This window comes from Pleurodeles waltl, chromosome 7 (genome assembly GCF_031143425.1).
Source record: "Pleurodeles waltl isolate 20211129_DDA chromosome 7, aPleWal1.hap1.20221129, whole genome shotgun sequence".
In the NCBI taxonomy this organism is placed as follows: Eukaryota; Metazoa; Chordata; class Amphibia; order Caudata; family Salamandridae; genus Pleurodeles; species Pleurodeles waltl.
The window spans coordinates 464,146,319-464,160,995 of NC_090446.1; the positions used below are offsets into that span (position 1 = coordinate 464,146,319).

Below are 14,677 nucleotides of genomic sequence, written 5' to 3' on the forward strand. Positions count from 1 at the left end.
CAAAGTGTAAAGCATTCAAATATCACAAAACAGTAATCAAATAAAACACAGGAAACAGTTTAAAAATCCAAAATAGTTTATATTTTTATCTTTAAAATGACACAAAAACGATTAAAATCGGTTCAGGGGAACCGGAGATATGAATTTTTAAAGAATTATTATTTTTCTAGCGCTTAGAAACAAAAAGCGCCAATCGGGTCATCTGGTTGCACCAGGACCGGGGCAAAGTCAAAGTTTCAGGCCGACCGCGATGGAGCCCTGCTCGGCTACAAGTCGCGGGAGGCCTCGGTTAAAAAGTTACCTTCTGACTTAGTCTTTATTTTGAAGTTTTTCTTCACCGGGACGAACCTGCCAGTTGAATCCGACCTCCTGGAGCCCTTGTCCGGATACGCGATGTGGGTTTCCTCGGTGGTGATTTTTACCTTCGGACTTAGTCGTTTTTTCGAGATGAAAATCCTTCGACCGGGGTAAACCTGGATCTTGATCCGACGTCCGTGGAGCCCTTCTCGGATACGATGGCTGGGAGGTCCTGGTCAACTGTTTACCTTCGGACTTAGTCTCTTTTTCGGATGTTTTTCTTTACCGGGACGAACCACGAAGTCAGGCCGGGTCGCGGTTGAGGCAAGCCGGCTAGAATTTCCGCGGCGGGTCGGTCCCTCTCTGGAGCTTTTTTACAAAATTTGTCAAATCTTCTCCAAACTTCTGGGGCTTCACCCAGATGTTCTTTTAAGGTTCTTTTGGGGTCCACAGCTCACCCCAAGGGTCCAGAAGTTCTGTGATGGTCCTTGGGGGGTGCGGACTTCAACTCCCAGAATGCACCTGGCGCAAACTCCTTTTTGGCCACTGGACAGTGGTCAGCTGGTCGCTTTCTTCAGGAGTTGGTGCAGGGGACTCTGGATAGCAATTTTTCACCTGTAGCAAACAGGGAGTCCCTCCTTGAACCAGTTGAAGCCAGGCAAAGTCCTTCTTGTGGTGAAGCCCAAGTGTGCAGCTGGTGCAGTCCTTCTGAGTGCAGGTTCCAGGTGCAGGCCAGGGGTCCAGCAGGGCAGTCCTTCTTCTCCTTAAGTTCTTTCTTCTTGAAATTTGGTGGGGATCTGAGGTGTGGGGGCAGGTCTGCCAGTTTTATCCTTGCTCCTGGGTGAAAAGCAGGGGGGTCCTGGTCCTCCAATCAGGTACAGGGTCGTCCCCCTGTGATGACCACTTCCTGGGAAGTGTGGCAAAAATCCATCCCAAAAGTCAACAGTCTCTAAAAATCCAACATGGCTGAATCTGATTTTTGGAGGTTACATCTGGCTGAGCCCACCCACTGGTGTGGCTAAAAATCATAAACACACCCCTCTCCTGCCCTCTCCTAATCTAATCAAGGGGGCACCTAGCTGTCTGGGGTTGCAGGATGTGGGGGTGTTGCTGGGTGCTCCAGATGTCCTTCTCTGCCTTTGAAGACCAGTTTGGCAGCCCTCCCCCTTCCTGCCTCACCATCTGCTGAGGGGAGATTCTCTCCCCCAAGCACATTCCTTTGTGTGAAGCCAGGCCACTTCACACCTCATCAAGGCAGCCTGGCAGAAGCTGCTGCAGGCTGGCCAATCAGAGCACAGCAGCAAAAACAATGCAGAGCTGAAATTGGCAACTTTTTGGGTAAAGTCTAAACTTTTTACCTGAACAAGTTATATTAAATCCCACAACTGGAAGTTGTGGGATTTATTACAACAATTAATTTGATACCAAATTATTGGTATGTAACATTTAAGGAGACTTTAAAATTTAAAATAAAGTCTGCCCATTCTAGCCTATGAAGGCCATTTACTTCAATGAGAGAAAAACGAATTTGGCTGTTTTTACCTCAAAAGGGCTTATAAATCTATTTTTATAAAGTCCCTGCTTATAGTTACATGGCACCCAGCCCTAGGGGCACATAGGGCACACCTTAGGGGTGACTTATATGTAAAAATAAGGTAGTTTAAGACTTTGGAAGTCCCTTTAATTCCAAAGTCGAATTTGCATATAACTTTAATTTAAAAGCAGCCAGCAAGGCAGGCTTGCTTTTAAAATGACACTGGGCACCTCAGCAGTGCACCTAGGTGTGCACCACCTATGCTGTGGTCCCTAAACCTACATGCCCTACCATATACTAGGGACTTATAGGTAGGTTAACTTAGCCAATTATAATTAGCCTAATTTGCATATCCATTTTACACAGAGCACAGGCCCTGGGACTGGTTAGCAGTACCCAGGGCACCATCAAAGTCAGGAAAACACCAGCAAAAAGAGGAAAATGGGGGCAAAAAGTTATGGGGCCTCTGCAATCAGCCCTGTTTTCTCACACAACCCCCCCCCAGCCCACACGCCCAGGAGACTCAGCCCAACCCTGGGGGAGTCTTCCTGGCTTGTTAGGCGAGGAAGACAGTGAAGAAAACTGGCTGTCCCTTTGCAGGGCCTACTCTGCCTTATATCCTCCTGTCAGGGTCACTCCCTATGGGTAGTGAAGCCATCCCAACAGTAAAAGGACCCAACTCAAACTGAAACTTTCCTCTAGGGGGGTCTTCCTCCTTTCTCTCTGCCAACTTGGGTAGTGAGGTGCCCACCTCCCCTACTCCAAACTTTGCTAGGGCAACACCTAGCTTACCCAAAGAGGTCACCCAACACTTGAGCAACCCCACCATGACCAATAGGGTCAGGGGGCCTACTTTGCTATTGGCCCTGGGGTCTGCCTCCCAGGCCAAGTACATTGCTGCCAGGAAGGCTAGCACCCAGCAGAGGCTACCGACAGCTGTCAGTACCCAGAACCACACCCTAAGCTCTCCACTGACAGGTGGCTGAGCTGCTTTAGGGGCTTCTTTGGGGTCCTGGCACCCCTCTTGCTGTCTAGAGTGGGGGGCTACCACCTCCTGTGGCAGACACCCTCCTTCCACTCTCCCTTCTATCAGTGCAGGGGCAACACCTTGCATCTGGACAGCTGCCTGACTACTCAGGACTTCCTTGGGGTCAGGTGAGGCCTCACCAGTGCCAACTCTGGGCTCCCCCCTTTCTGGGGCAGAAGGCCCTTGGCTCCCTGGAACTCTCTTTAAGAGTGGCCTACCCTTCCTTTTCTTCTTTCCTTTTCTTGGGGACCCCTGTCTCCTAACTGTAGGGACTGACTCCCCAGGACTTTGGGTTGGGGGGGGGGCCTGGGCGACCACCCCATCTGTGACCAGACTCACCTCTGGGAGGTCATTGCCCAGGATACAATCTAGGGGAAGGTCAGCACTGACTACCACCCTAATCCAGTCAAGGATACCCTCCCTCTCTAGGGGCACTATGGCTACAGGTTTGGAGGTGACCTCCCCTGTGGCTATCCTGACTTTCTTTGTCTTTCCTGGGACATACATGTCTGGGGTCACTAACCGGTCACTCACTATAGTGTGACTGGCACAGGTGTCTCTCAGGCCAGTGGTAGGGATCCCATTCACTTGAATGTGGTAGAAGTGCCTACTCCCACCCTCAGGGATCACCAGCTTACCATCTGGTCCTGTCTCCCAGCTCAATGCTAGGAGGACTTCATCATCTGAGGAATCCTCCTCTATGGCTACACTGGACAGCCCAGTGCTAACCACCTTCTTTGGACAGGCTGCATCTCCTCTGAAGTGACCTGTCTGCTGACAGTCAAAGCAAGCCCTACTGTCCAAGAGCTTTTTTAACCCTGGATCTAACTGTCTCTGCTGGTCAGAGTGGGAGTGGGATTTACTCTCCTCCTTCTTAGGGTTCTGGTGTACAGAGGGAGTCTCTGTGGTGGGCTTACCACCTCCCTCCTTAGGTTTTTGGGGACCTGTCCCCCCCTTCTTGGAGTCTCCCCCCTGGGACTTGACAACCACCCTGGTTCTCAACCACTCATCAGCTGCCTCCCCTAGCTCTCTAGGGTTGGTCTGCTTAGAGTCCACTAGATGCTGGCGTAACCTTTCTTGGGTACAATTGGTCAAGATGTGCTCTCTCATGATCATATTGTATAACCCCTCATAAGTATCTACTTTGTTACCAATAATCCAGCCCTCTAGTGCCTTTAGTGAAACGTCCACAAAGTCAACCCAAGACTGGGTACTGACCTTCTGGGTGTCCCTGAACTTCATTCTATATTGCTCTGGGGTCAGACCAAACTTCTTGGCTAAGCACCTCTTCATACTAGGGTATGAATCTGCCTCCTCCCCCCTTAAGGTCAGAAGCCTATCCCTCCCTGAGTTGGGGACCAACTCCCACAAAAGGGAACCCCAGTATTGAGGCCTAACCCTTCTCATTTGGAGTGCCCTCTCAAAGGCCCCCAGCCACTTATCTATGTCATCCCCCTCTACATAGGCAGGAACCACCCCTTTGGGTAATCTGGGGCAAACTCCCCCACCCATGGACACCTCAGCTTCTTTATCGCTGCCTCCATCTCTTTTCTCTTTGTATGCCCACTTTTTCTTTTCTAGGGCCAGCTTGTCTGCTTCCAAAGCTATGTATGCTAGCTGGGCCTCCAGCTCTCTTTCTCTGATGGATGGGTTCTCTCCTCCTGAAAGGACCCCCTTCCCACCACTAGCTTTGGGTCTGCCCCTAGTGACTGTATTTACTGAGGACCGTTCTTCCTCATCCTCACTTAGGCTCAGATGCCTTCCCTCCCCTGAGTGGTTAGAGCTTGCATCCTCCCTTCTTTCTCCCTCCTCTGGAGCTTCTTCTGACTCTACCTCTTGGGCCTCAGCCCATGCTGTCAGGGATGTGATCAGGATTTGCTTCCTGAGATCAGTGGTTGCAGGCAACCCTCTTTCAATACACAACCCCCTAAGCTGGACTACTGTCAGTGTGGGTAGGCTAGCCAGATCAAGCTCCATGGTTCCCTAGTTTTGTGTCAACAAAAACTTTTTGCAAAAATTGGAAACAAGAATTTAGAAAAATTACAAAAATTCAATAATTGAAATTAATCCAAATTAAAAATTAAAAACAATTTTTGCACTAGGACAATTTAAAGGATTTTTAATTTGTTTTACTTAAAACTATAACGTGATATTGAACACAAGTACAGGATCCCACCGCTGCCACCAAAAATGTTGGAAAATGGGTTATTGGTAAGGGCAGGTAGGTACCTACACCTAGCAACAAGCCACTAACCTCCACCTAGGTACAGTTAGGTCTCAGTAAATTAATCCCAGCTCAACCCTTGGTAGCTTGGCAACGAGTGTCAAGGCTTAACTTAGGAGACAAAGTGTAAAGCATTCAAATATCACAAAACATTAATCAAATAAAACACAGGAAACAGTTTAAAAATCCAAAACCAATTTATACAAATAGTTTATATTTTTATCTTTAAAATGACACAAAAACGATTAAAATCAGTTCAGGGGAACCGGAGATATGAATTTTTAAAGAATTATTATTTTTCTAGCGCTTAGAAACAAAAAGCGCCAATCGGGTCATCTGGTTGCACCAGGACCGGGGCAAAGTCAAAGTTTCAGGCCGACCGCGATGGAGCCCTGCTCGGCTACAAGTCGCGGGAGGCCTCGGTTAAAAAGTTACCTTCTGACTTAGGGGGTTATTCTAACTTTGGAGGAGTGTTAATCCGTCCCAAAAGTGACGGTAAAGTGACGGATATACCACCAGCCGTATTACGAGTTCCATAGGATATAATGGACTCGTAATACGGCTGGTGGTAAATCCGTCACTTTTCCGTCACTTTTGGGACGGATTAACACCTCCTCCAAAGTTAGAATAACCCCCTTAGTCTTTATTTTGAAGTTTTTCTTCACCGGGACGAACCTGCCAGTTGAATCCGACCTCCTGGAGCCCTTGTCCGGATACGCGATGTGGGTTTCCTCTGTGGTGATTTTTACCTTCGGACTTAGTCGTTTTTTCGAGATGAAAATCCTTCGACCGGGGTAAACCTGGATCTTGATCCGACGTCCGTGGAGCCCTTCTCGGATACGATGGCTGGGAGGTCCCGGTCAACTGTTTACCTTCGGACTTAGTCTCTTTTTCTGATGTTTTTCTTTACCGGGACGAACCACGAAGTCAGGCCGGGTCGCGGTTGAGGCAAGCCGGCTAGAATTTCCGCGGCGGGTCGGTCCCTCTCTGGAGCTTTTTTACAAAATTTGACAAATCTTCTCCAAACTTCTGGGGCTTCACCCAGATGTTCTTTTAAGGTTCTTTTGGGGTCCACAGCTCACCCCAAGGGTCCAGAAGTTCTGTGATGGTCCTTGGGGGGTGCGGACTTCAACTCCCAGAATGCACCTGGCGCAAACTCCTTTTTGGCCACTGGACAGTGGTCAGCTGGTCGCTTTCTTCAGGAGTTGGTGCAGGGGACTCTGGTTAGCAATTTTTCACCTGTAGCAAACAGGGAGTCCCTCCTTGAACCAGTTGAAGCCAGGCAAAGTCCTTCTTGTGGTGAAGCCCAAGTGTGCAGCTGGTGCAGTCCTTCTGAGTGCAGGTTCCAGGTGCAGGCTAGGGGTCCAGCAGGGCAGTCCTTCTTCTCCTTAAGTTCTTTCTTCTTGAAATTTGGTGGGGATCTGAGGTGTGGGGGGAGGTCTACCAGTTTTATCCTTGCTCCTGGGTGAAAAGCAGGGGGGTCCTGGTCCTCCAATCAGGTACAGGGTCGTCCCCCTGTGATGACCACTTCCTGGGAAGTGTGGCAAAAATCCATACCAAAAGGCAACAGTCTCTAAAAATCCAACATGGCTGAATCTGATTTTTGGAGGTTACATCTGGCTGAGCCCACCCACTGGTGTGGCTAAAAATCATAAACACACCCCTCTCCTGCCCTCTCCTAATCTAATCAAGGGGGCACCTAGCTGTCTGGGGTTGCAGGATGTGGGGGTGTTGCTGGGTGCTCCAGATATCCTTCTCTGCCTTTGAAGACCAGTTTGGCAGCCCTCCCCCTTCCTGCCTCACCATCTGCTGAGGGGAGATTCTCTCCCCCAAGCACATTCCTTTGTGTGAAGCCAGGCCACTTCACACCTCATCAAGGCAGCCTGGCAGAAGCTGCTGCAGGCTGGCCAATCAGAGCACAGCAGCAAAAACAATGCAGAGCTGAAATTGGCAACTTTTTAGGTAAAGTCTAAACTTTTTACCTGAACAAGTTATATTAAATCCCACAACTGGAAGTTGTGGGATTTATTACAACAATTAATTTGATACCAAATTATTGGTATGTAACATTTAAGGAGACTTTAAAATTTAAAATAAAGTCTGCCCATTCTAGCCTATGAAGGCCATTTACTTCAATGAGGGGAAAACGAATTTGGCTGTTTTTACCTCACCAGGGCTTATAAATCTATTTTTATAAAGTCCCTGCTTATAGTTACATGGCACCCAGCCCTAGGGGCACATAGGGCACACCTTAGGGGTGACTTATATGTAAAAATAAGGTAGTTTAAGACTTTGGAAGTACCTTTAATTCCAAAGTCGAATTTGCATATAACTTTAATTTAAAAGCAGCCAGCAAGGCAGGCTTGCTTTTAAAATGACACTGGGCACCTCAGCAGTGCACCTAGGTGTGCACCACCTATGCTGTGGTCCCTAAACCTACATGCCCTACCATATACTAGGGACTTATAGGTAGGTTAACTTAGCCAATTATAATTAGCCTAATTTGCATATCCATTTTACACAGAGCACAGGCCCTGGGACTGGTTAGCAGTACCCAGGGCACCATCAAAGTCAGGAAAACACCAGCAAAAAGAGGAAAATGGGGGCAAAAAGTTATGGGGCCTCTGCAATCAGCCCTGTTTTCTCACAGTGGTGATATAAACAAGGTTGTAACAGCCTAGGTTGAATTATTTAATCAGGTTTGGTAAGTGGTTTAGGTAGATGTTGAGTAATAGTGGGCATATGGTGGACCCCTATGGGATGCCACAGTGTTGTGTGTGAGGAGCTGATATGAAAGGTGGTACCAACACTAGATCACTGTCACAGCTGAGAGTCCAAGAATTCAATGGGCATTAGCTGAACGCCCTTCTCACCTTTCATATATGGTATGTCAAAAAGGAACTTGCTGCATGAAGAGCTTGCAAAACTGTACAGCACATTGATTCTTGCTGACTTACTTGCTGAGAAGTCCAGGATCTCTTAAGGAGGTTATTTGGCTTTCTAGTGTTCATTTAAATATGGCAGTTTCTTACCTGTTTCATAACATGAAGCTTGACTTTTATTTGCATCTGTGATAATGCCGAACAATACTTTTGTAAGGAAATTTTCTATTTCTAGTAGAAATGGAAGGCATCTATACTTACTACATTCACCACTGAGAAAAGTTTTGCTCTTTTAACCAATGTTAGCCTCATACTTGAGGATTCTATACAAGACGTCTACTGCATGTGAAAGAGTAAAGAATGTCCATAATTATGGAAGTGGACAACGCTGTAGCATCCAAATGGGAGGCACCATGCATGTAGCATCATACAGATAAGTTATTGCAAGATAACAACTTGCAAGATCCTAGTTGCAAACTGTGGAGCACCACTCAGAACTTTAGAGGCAGTGCTGCTGTCTGCTAATCTACAGGTCCCATAACTGGAGATAGAACTATTGTCCTCAGTCATGGCACATGCCTCAAATGGACCCATCTCAGGCTCACAGAATCACCTGCCCTTTACCATTCCTACCTGTCTTGCTGGTGGACATTTAACCAAGGTCTCTACTTGTACAACAGCTTTCCCACACCCTGCCTGTAACTGTGAGGGTGCATGCCAATGTCAAAGACTGCTTCAAGTCCATGCAGTTTTGACTAGTGCTTTTGATCAAATACAATTGAACTATCATTTTTTTTCAAAGCCTTGTAGTGAAATTCATTGTGGGACCTTCACAACATCCCCTATGAAATGACATTCATATTTTATTTAGTGTTCACCTTTGTTGCAACCATAAAATGTTTAAAACACACTGTTTGCCACTAATTTCCCAAAACATTCTTGATGGTTATGCTCCAAGCTCTTTGTAAAGTTAGTTTAAATTATTGGCTAATTAAATTAAAACTGCACCTTAGATGTTTGATGGAATTAGGAAATTCCACACTTTACAGATCAAAATAAACGTCCTAGATTTATGTGAGGTAAGGTTTATCCTTTTTGAGCCTTCCAGGTGTGACGCTAGTAGGACATTCTCCAGCAAAACAATTTTGAGTGTGGAGGCTGGACATCTACCACAAGAGGCATGGAAAGGAGTGGTGTAAGTGCTCTGAGCTGAGGCCAGCTTTTTTTTTAAAGAACTTGATAAACTTTGCATTGCACAAGGCTTGAACAGTTTAGAAAATACACAAAGTCGAGAGTCAGCCTACTTTCCAACATTAAACCCTTCTACTTTAAATCCCATCTAATTGATAGAATTTAAAGGTGGGTTATGAAAAGTTGATTGAGTGTGCTTTAATATGTACCTTACAAAAAGCTGCATAACCCTTCACACAGAATTATACTTACCATTCTATCCTCAATATCCATTTACCATGATATTCTGGGGGGGCCATATTTAGCGGTGCAACCAGTATTTGGGAAATAATGCATCATAGAGCACAGCTTTAATGTTTGTCAGAGCTGAGGGCCATGCCCTCTTAAAACTATACTTCTGACTATGAGCCTGCACACACACACTGTTCATTACCTCATACTTTCTGTTAAACACTCCTGAAATTACTGAAAAAGGTTGTTCAGATAGCCTTACATAACATTGGGAAACAAAGCGGATTATAACACTGAGCTATGAATCCACTGCTAAGAACTATGAGCAAATAGACCAACTTTCCACAACCACCCAACACCTGAAAAGTCCAGGGAGAATCAGTACATAAGGAGACTGCTGGTGGTCACTGGCCTCAGTTTCTGACCAGTAGGAAGACAGAAATAAAATATGTACTATGGTAGTTTAGGATAAAGAGGCATGGTGCCAATAGCGGTCTATTTAAAATCCTGCAGTGTTATCTTCCTCACACTCTTTCTTCATTACTTACAAACAAACAACCTCCCCTTGCTTTCATCTATACATACTGGTTCAGAACAAATACCACGTACAGCCTACAGTGCACATCAAGCTAGCCCCAAAAGTACTCACTCAAGCCATTGTGTGATTCCATAACTAACCAAGCATTCTCAAGGGCCAGATGACAGTATGTCAGAGCTCTATGAAACTAAAAGATACATTATAATATTTATTCTGCTCAGTATGGTTCCTTGTTTATTTCAGCCAGATACTCTCTTTGTTTTCGCACAATAATACATATTCAATTTTACCTCATGGGAGTGGAGTGGGAGGGGAGTGGAGTGCCTCATGGCGACAGCGACGAATATGTAGATTTTCTAACACCTAAAACCCTAAAGGCCGGCCTGTTCCAAGATTTACTGACAGAGTATGAACATTCGAATCATGACCTAAAACTGTCTGAGCACACCAACACACTCACATGATGCCATAAATATACATTCCCCTCTGTGTCTTATAGTAATACATCCAAAGATGACCAAGATTGAAGAAAAGATGGGATTCAAAATAGAGGGTAAGTAATCCAGTTTCATTTGGGCTAGTACGGTGTAAAACAAGCTGGAGTCTAACATCTCAATGGGGAAGAACTGGTGCTATGCTGCAGTAAAAAAAAGCTGAGACTGTGGTGAGGTTGTTACCAGAAGTCCTGGGAATCAAAATATACACAAGAATGACCTTTCCTAATTACAGACTAGACTTTACGCCAATAGCTATGTCACAATGGAGGCACTCACCTGCTTTGGGATAGGTACAGATAAGCAGATCATCTGGCCGAGCCATGAAACTCTCCACTTTGGCCCAACCATCAGCAAAATTCTTGATGAACGGGACTCCTTGGATGATCGTTAGCGGTTGCCGTGGTATGAATGTCTCCTGTTTCTCCATCTGGATGCAGGGATGGCTGAAAGAGAAATAGGACACTACAGGACATGAAAGGTTTACTGGGTTTCCACACGGAGGTTTCCTATGAGGTGCCAAAACGTGTTGTTCAGTTGTATGATCCGTCTGCAACAGACCCTAAGCAGCACTATGCAGATTTGATATTCAGCTGAAGTTGTCTGAGGTTCACAACTTTGGGAATGTATTAAGATTGAGCGTTTTGCATAGCCTTTCCTACCGAAACATTTGTTAGTACAATAATTTTCCTGTTATAGGTAGACCTTAAGAGGAGTTTCGCCATTAAAAACATTTTGTATATTTACAAGAAAAAACTTCCACAACTTTGGGATACAATAAATTTGTGAGCTATATTTTAATTTCAAGTTGTCAACATAAGCAAAGTTAGACAGCCACCAACCCATCTGGCTGTGAGGTCTAAGGATATAAGGTGCTGTATAATGCCTAACCTGTTTCTTTTTTAAAAAGGCAGTGAAGGTATAACTGTAACATGCTTGCAAAGAGCTGTAGGTTCTTTTGAAATGCGGTGTGTTATGTGTAACATATCTATTGGTGTGAGGAATCTGTTTTTTGTTTTTGGAAAAACATCACAAAATACAAATTCATCACAACAGACAAACTGAAATTCCATCAGCTACAGTGGCACTATCACCTGTCAGTGAGAGGGACAGAACGATAAAGTGCAATTAGTGTCAGATTAAAAACACATACATATATCACATCATCAGAAGGAGTCTCTGTAATTCAAAATTTTATAACAGTGATGGATCATGACCAGCCAAGACCTCAAACATCCACAATCTAACTGGATTGCAATTACGATTTAATTAGATCGATGTATTATATTTTCTATGCTGGACATTTCAAGAAAACAGGCATTTAAAAATTCTTGCCACCATACCCTTGGGTCCGGTCCATCACTAAGAAGCCAATGTCAAGCTAGAACCAGTCTTGCGCGAGAAATAACCAAAAAGTAAATACCAAAAAGTAAATACCAGCCACATTAGGGGGAATCACAGGGCAAAGCCTGAGTATTATCAATTTATGGTCCCACATAATATCAATTTCTGAAAGATATAATCCCAATACCCACATATACGTATACAAGCAGCAAAGAAATAAGCAGCTGTTTCTCTGTCAGCCCCACACCAAAAGCATTGACCATGCTGCTGGGAAACTTCCTTAACCACGCTTCCTCAACAACACAGACGTTCCCCACGCAAGCGTAACCACCTTATCAGAACAACACCTGGCTTTTTTCTGTGCCTACACCATGCATGTACTAAACTACGCATATGCGTGGTTAAGGCACAGAAAAAGCCATGCGTTGTTCGGGAGAGAATGCAGAGGACGCGTTGAGGTAAGTGGGGCTGGGGCAGGGGAGGTGGTGGACTAAGGGATTGGGGTGGGTGGGGGTTTCAGGGGTGGGCTTTTTTTGTTTTTAAAGGGACGGGTTGGCGGGCCTGGGTATTTTTTTTAAGGGCTTAATATTTTTTTTAGGGCTGGAGTGGGGGGGTTTGGGTATTTTTGTAATTTAGGGCTTAGGGTGGGGGTAAGGTAGTTTATTTTTAAAGGGGTGGTGAAGGTTTAAGGAAGGGCAGGAGGAGGAAGGAGAGAAGAGTAAGGATCGGGAGAGGACGTGGTTAGGTAAGTGGGGTTCGGGCAGGATTGGTGGGTAGTTTTTAGCAGTGGAGGTGGATTTAGGGCTTATGTTGGGGTACTTTAGTTTTTAGGGCAGGGATGGGAGATCTGGCTAGTTATTTTTAGGCCTCAGGGCAGGTGGGGGGGCTGGGTAATTTAGTTTTTAGGGGTGGGGGGTCAGGATAGGTTTTTTGGGGGTTTTCAGGGTAGTTTACGTATTTGGGGGAAGGTTTTAGGGCTCAGGGCGGGTGGGGGTGTCAGGGTAGTTTAGTTTTTAGGGGTAACTTTTTTTAGGGCTCAGGGCAGGTGGGGGTCAGGGTAGTTTAGTTCTTTTGGGTGGATGGTTGGGATAGTTTTTATTAGGGCTCAGGGTGGGTTGGGGTGTCAGGTAATTTAGTTTTATGGGGCAGGGGTGGGGGGTCGGGTAGTTGTTTTAGGGTTCAGGGCGGTTGGGGGATCGGGGTACTTTAGTTTTTAGGGGCAGGGTGGGGCTGTTGGGATAGTTTTTTTAGGGCTCATTTGGGGTGGTTGCAGTTTTAAGGTTGAGGGTAGTTTTGGGCCTCGGGTGGGTGGAAAGATTTGCATGAAACCATACATGCTGCTTTGCATACCGTTTACACACATGCCTTTACTAGGCATTCTTTTACAAAAAAATGCGTTGTAAAGTCATGCGTGGTAAAGGCATGCATGGAAACAATGCGTTGTTAAGGCATGCGTTGTTCCTGCATGCGTGGTTCCATCAAACAAACATGCTTCCTAATCTTCATTTTGTACAAACGATATGGCGTATAGTACAAATCATTCAGAAATTTTAAATGGTGGGCCTCGACCCGAGAAAATGTCTGTGCCAGAATATTATTGCTCTTACTTTCATAATAAGTCACCTCAAATTCCAGATACCACCCCATTTCCTGCTCTAAGTTGGAATATGTCAGCTCTTCCCTTGATCTCGGCTGCAAAAATCATTTTATTGGCCAATCTTATGTTGTCCTTAGGAGTTGTCATAAGATACTCAAGAAAGTTATTCTGAGCACAGTTCACTTCTTCCACCTTCAAGCTCGGCAAGAAATTACAGAGTTGGAAATATCTAAATAAGCCATGGCGAGGAAGGGAGAGCTGTTGCTTAAAAAGCCTTATGAGATAACAAAATTGTGTCATCACACAGTTGTCGTAATGTATAAAGGTATGAATCAGTCCATCTCCTGAAAGAGCTGTGATGAACAGACAGAGGCATGTTCGGGTTATACCCCAAGAGAGTAGATTGATTATAAGGGACAATACCCGGGGATACGTTTTTTTTAACACAGGTCAATATTTGATGATAGACCTGTAGGATCTTTAAATCCTGCCCCATTGGACACCACTATATTTATAAATCCTAGAAATTGTTTGATGACATCTCCAAGGGTAAAACGTGAGAGACGTATTGGACCCAATGGCCAGGATTCCTACCCAGGAGAACATAGTAAAATTAAAAATAAAGCAACCATATAATACACCAGTATTTGATGTAAAGACATTCCAGCTCTATCACAAGGTAGTTGATGGTACAGTTTGTTGCATCAGGTTTATTAGAGCTACAAATAAACCTTTTCAAGACAGCTTCAATTTTGCTGAAAACATCTTTATGGCTACATAAGTACAAATAATAAGGCAGAATAACCATTTTTATAAGATTACACCTCCTAAAAAGTCCCAGATGCAATCTATTCCATTTATTAAAATCTCTATACATTGAATATAGACTTTGCTGTAACTTAGGAAAATATCATCCTCCAGCTGCATAGTCATTTCTACCCCTAGTTATGTTGTAGAATGTACTTTACTCTTACCATACGGAGTGCAGAGACGTTTGTGATAACTTGGATCTTTATGGGATTAAGCTTATAAACTGAAAGCTGACTAAATTCAATCGCTAATGATTCCACTGTTGTCAGTGTGGCAATCAGAGAGGATGTCAAAATGGCCATGTCATCTGTGTAGGCAAGATCTTTAAGATCTAAATGATGCAAATGCAGTGCATTGATAGCATCCGTGACTTGCAGGGCCTGAATTTAAGACTCAAGATGTAACACAAAGAGTGGTGGAACAATTGGCAGGTACTTCTAGTGATTTCAAGTGGGCCAAATCCTGATGTGCTGATAACAGCCCATAGGAACTGGTGGGACCCCTGGGT

The 14,677-nt window shown here is 44.9% G+C and overlaps 1 protein-coding gene across 1 annotated transcript in view; it reads right to left on the bottom strand.

The window, feature by feature from the left end:
* Positions 1–14,677, bottom strand: part of LOC138304195 (sulfotransferase 1 family member D1-like) — a 392,899-nt gene that overhangs the window by 266,416 nt on the left and 111,806 nt on the right. Inside the window, exon 2 of the mRNA XM_069244049.1 lies at positions 10,698–10,864. Within this exon, the coding sequence (XP_069100150.1) occupies positions 10,698–10,848 (151 nt within the window). The 5' untranslated portion in view covers positions 10,849–10,864. The remainder of the gene's footprint in view (positions 1–10,697; positions 10,865–14,677) is intronic.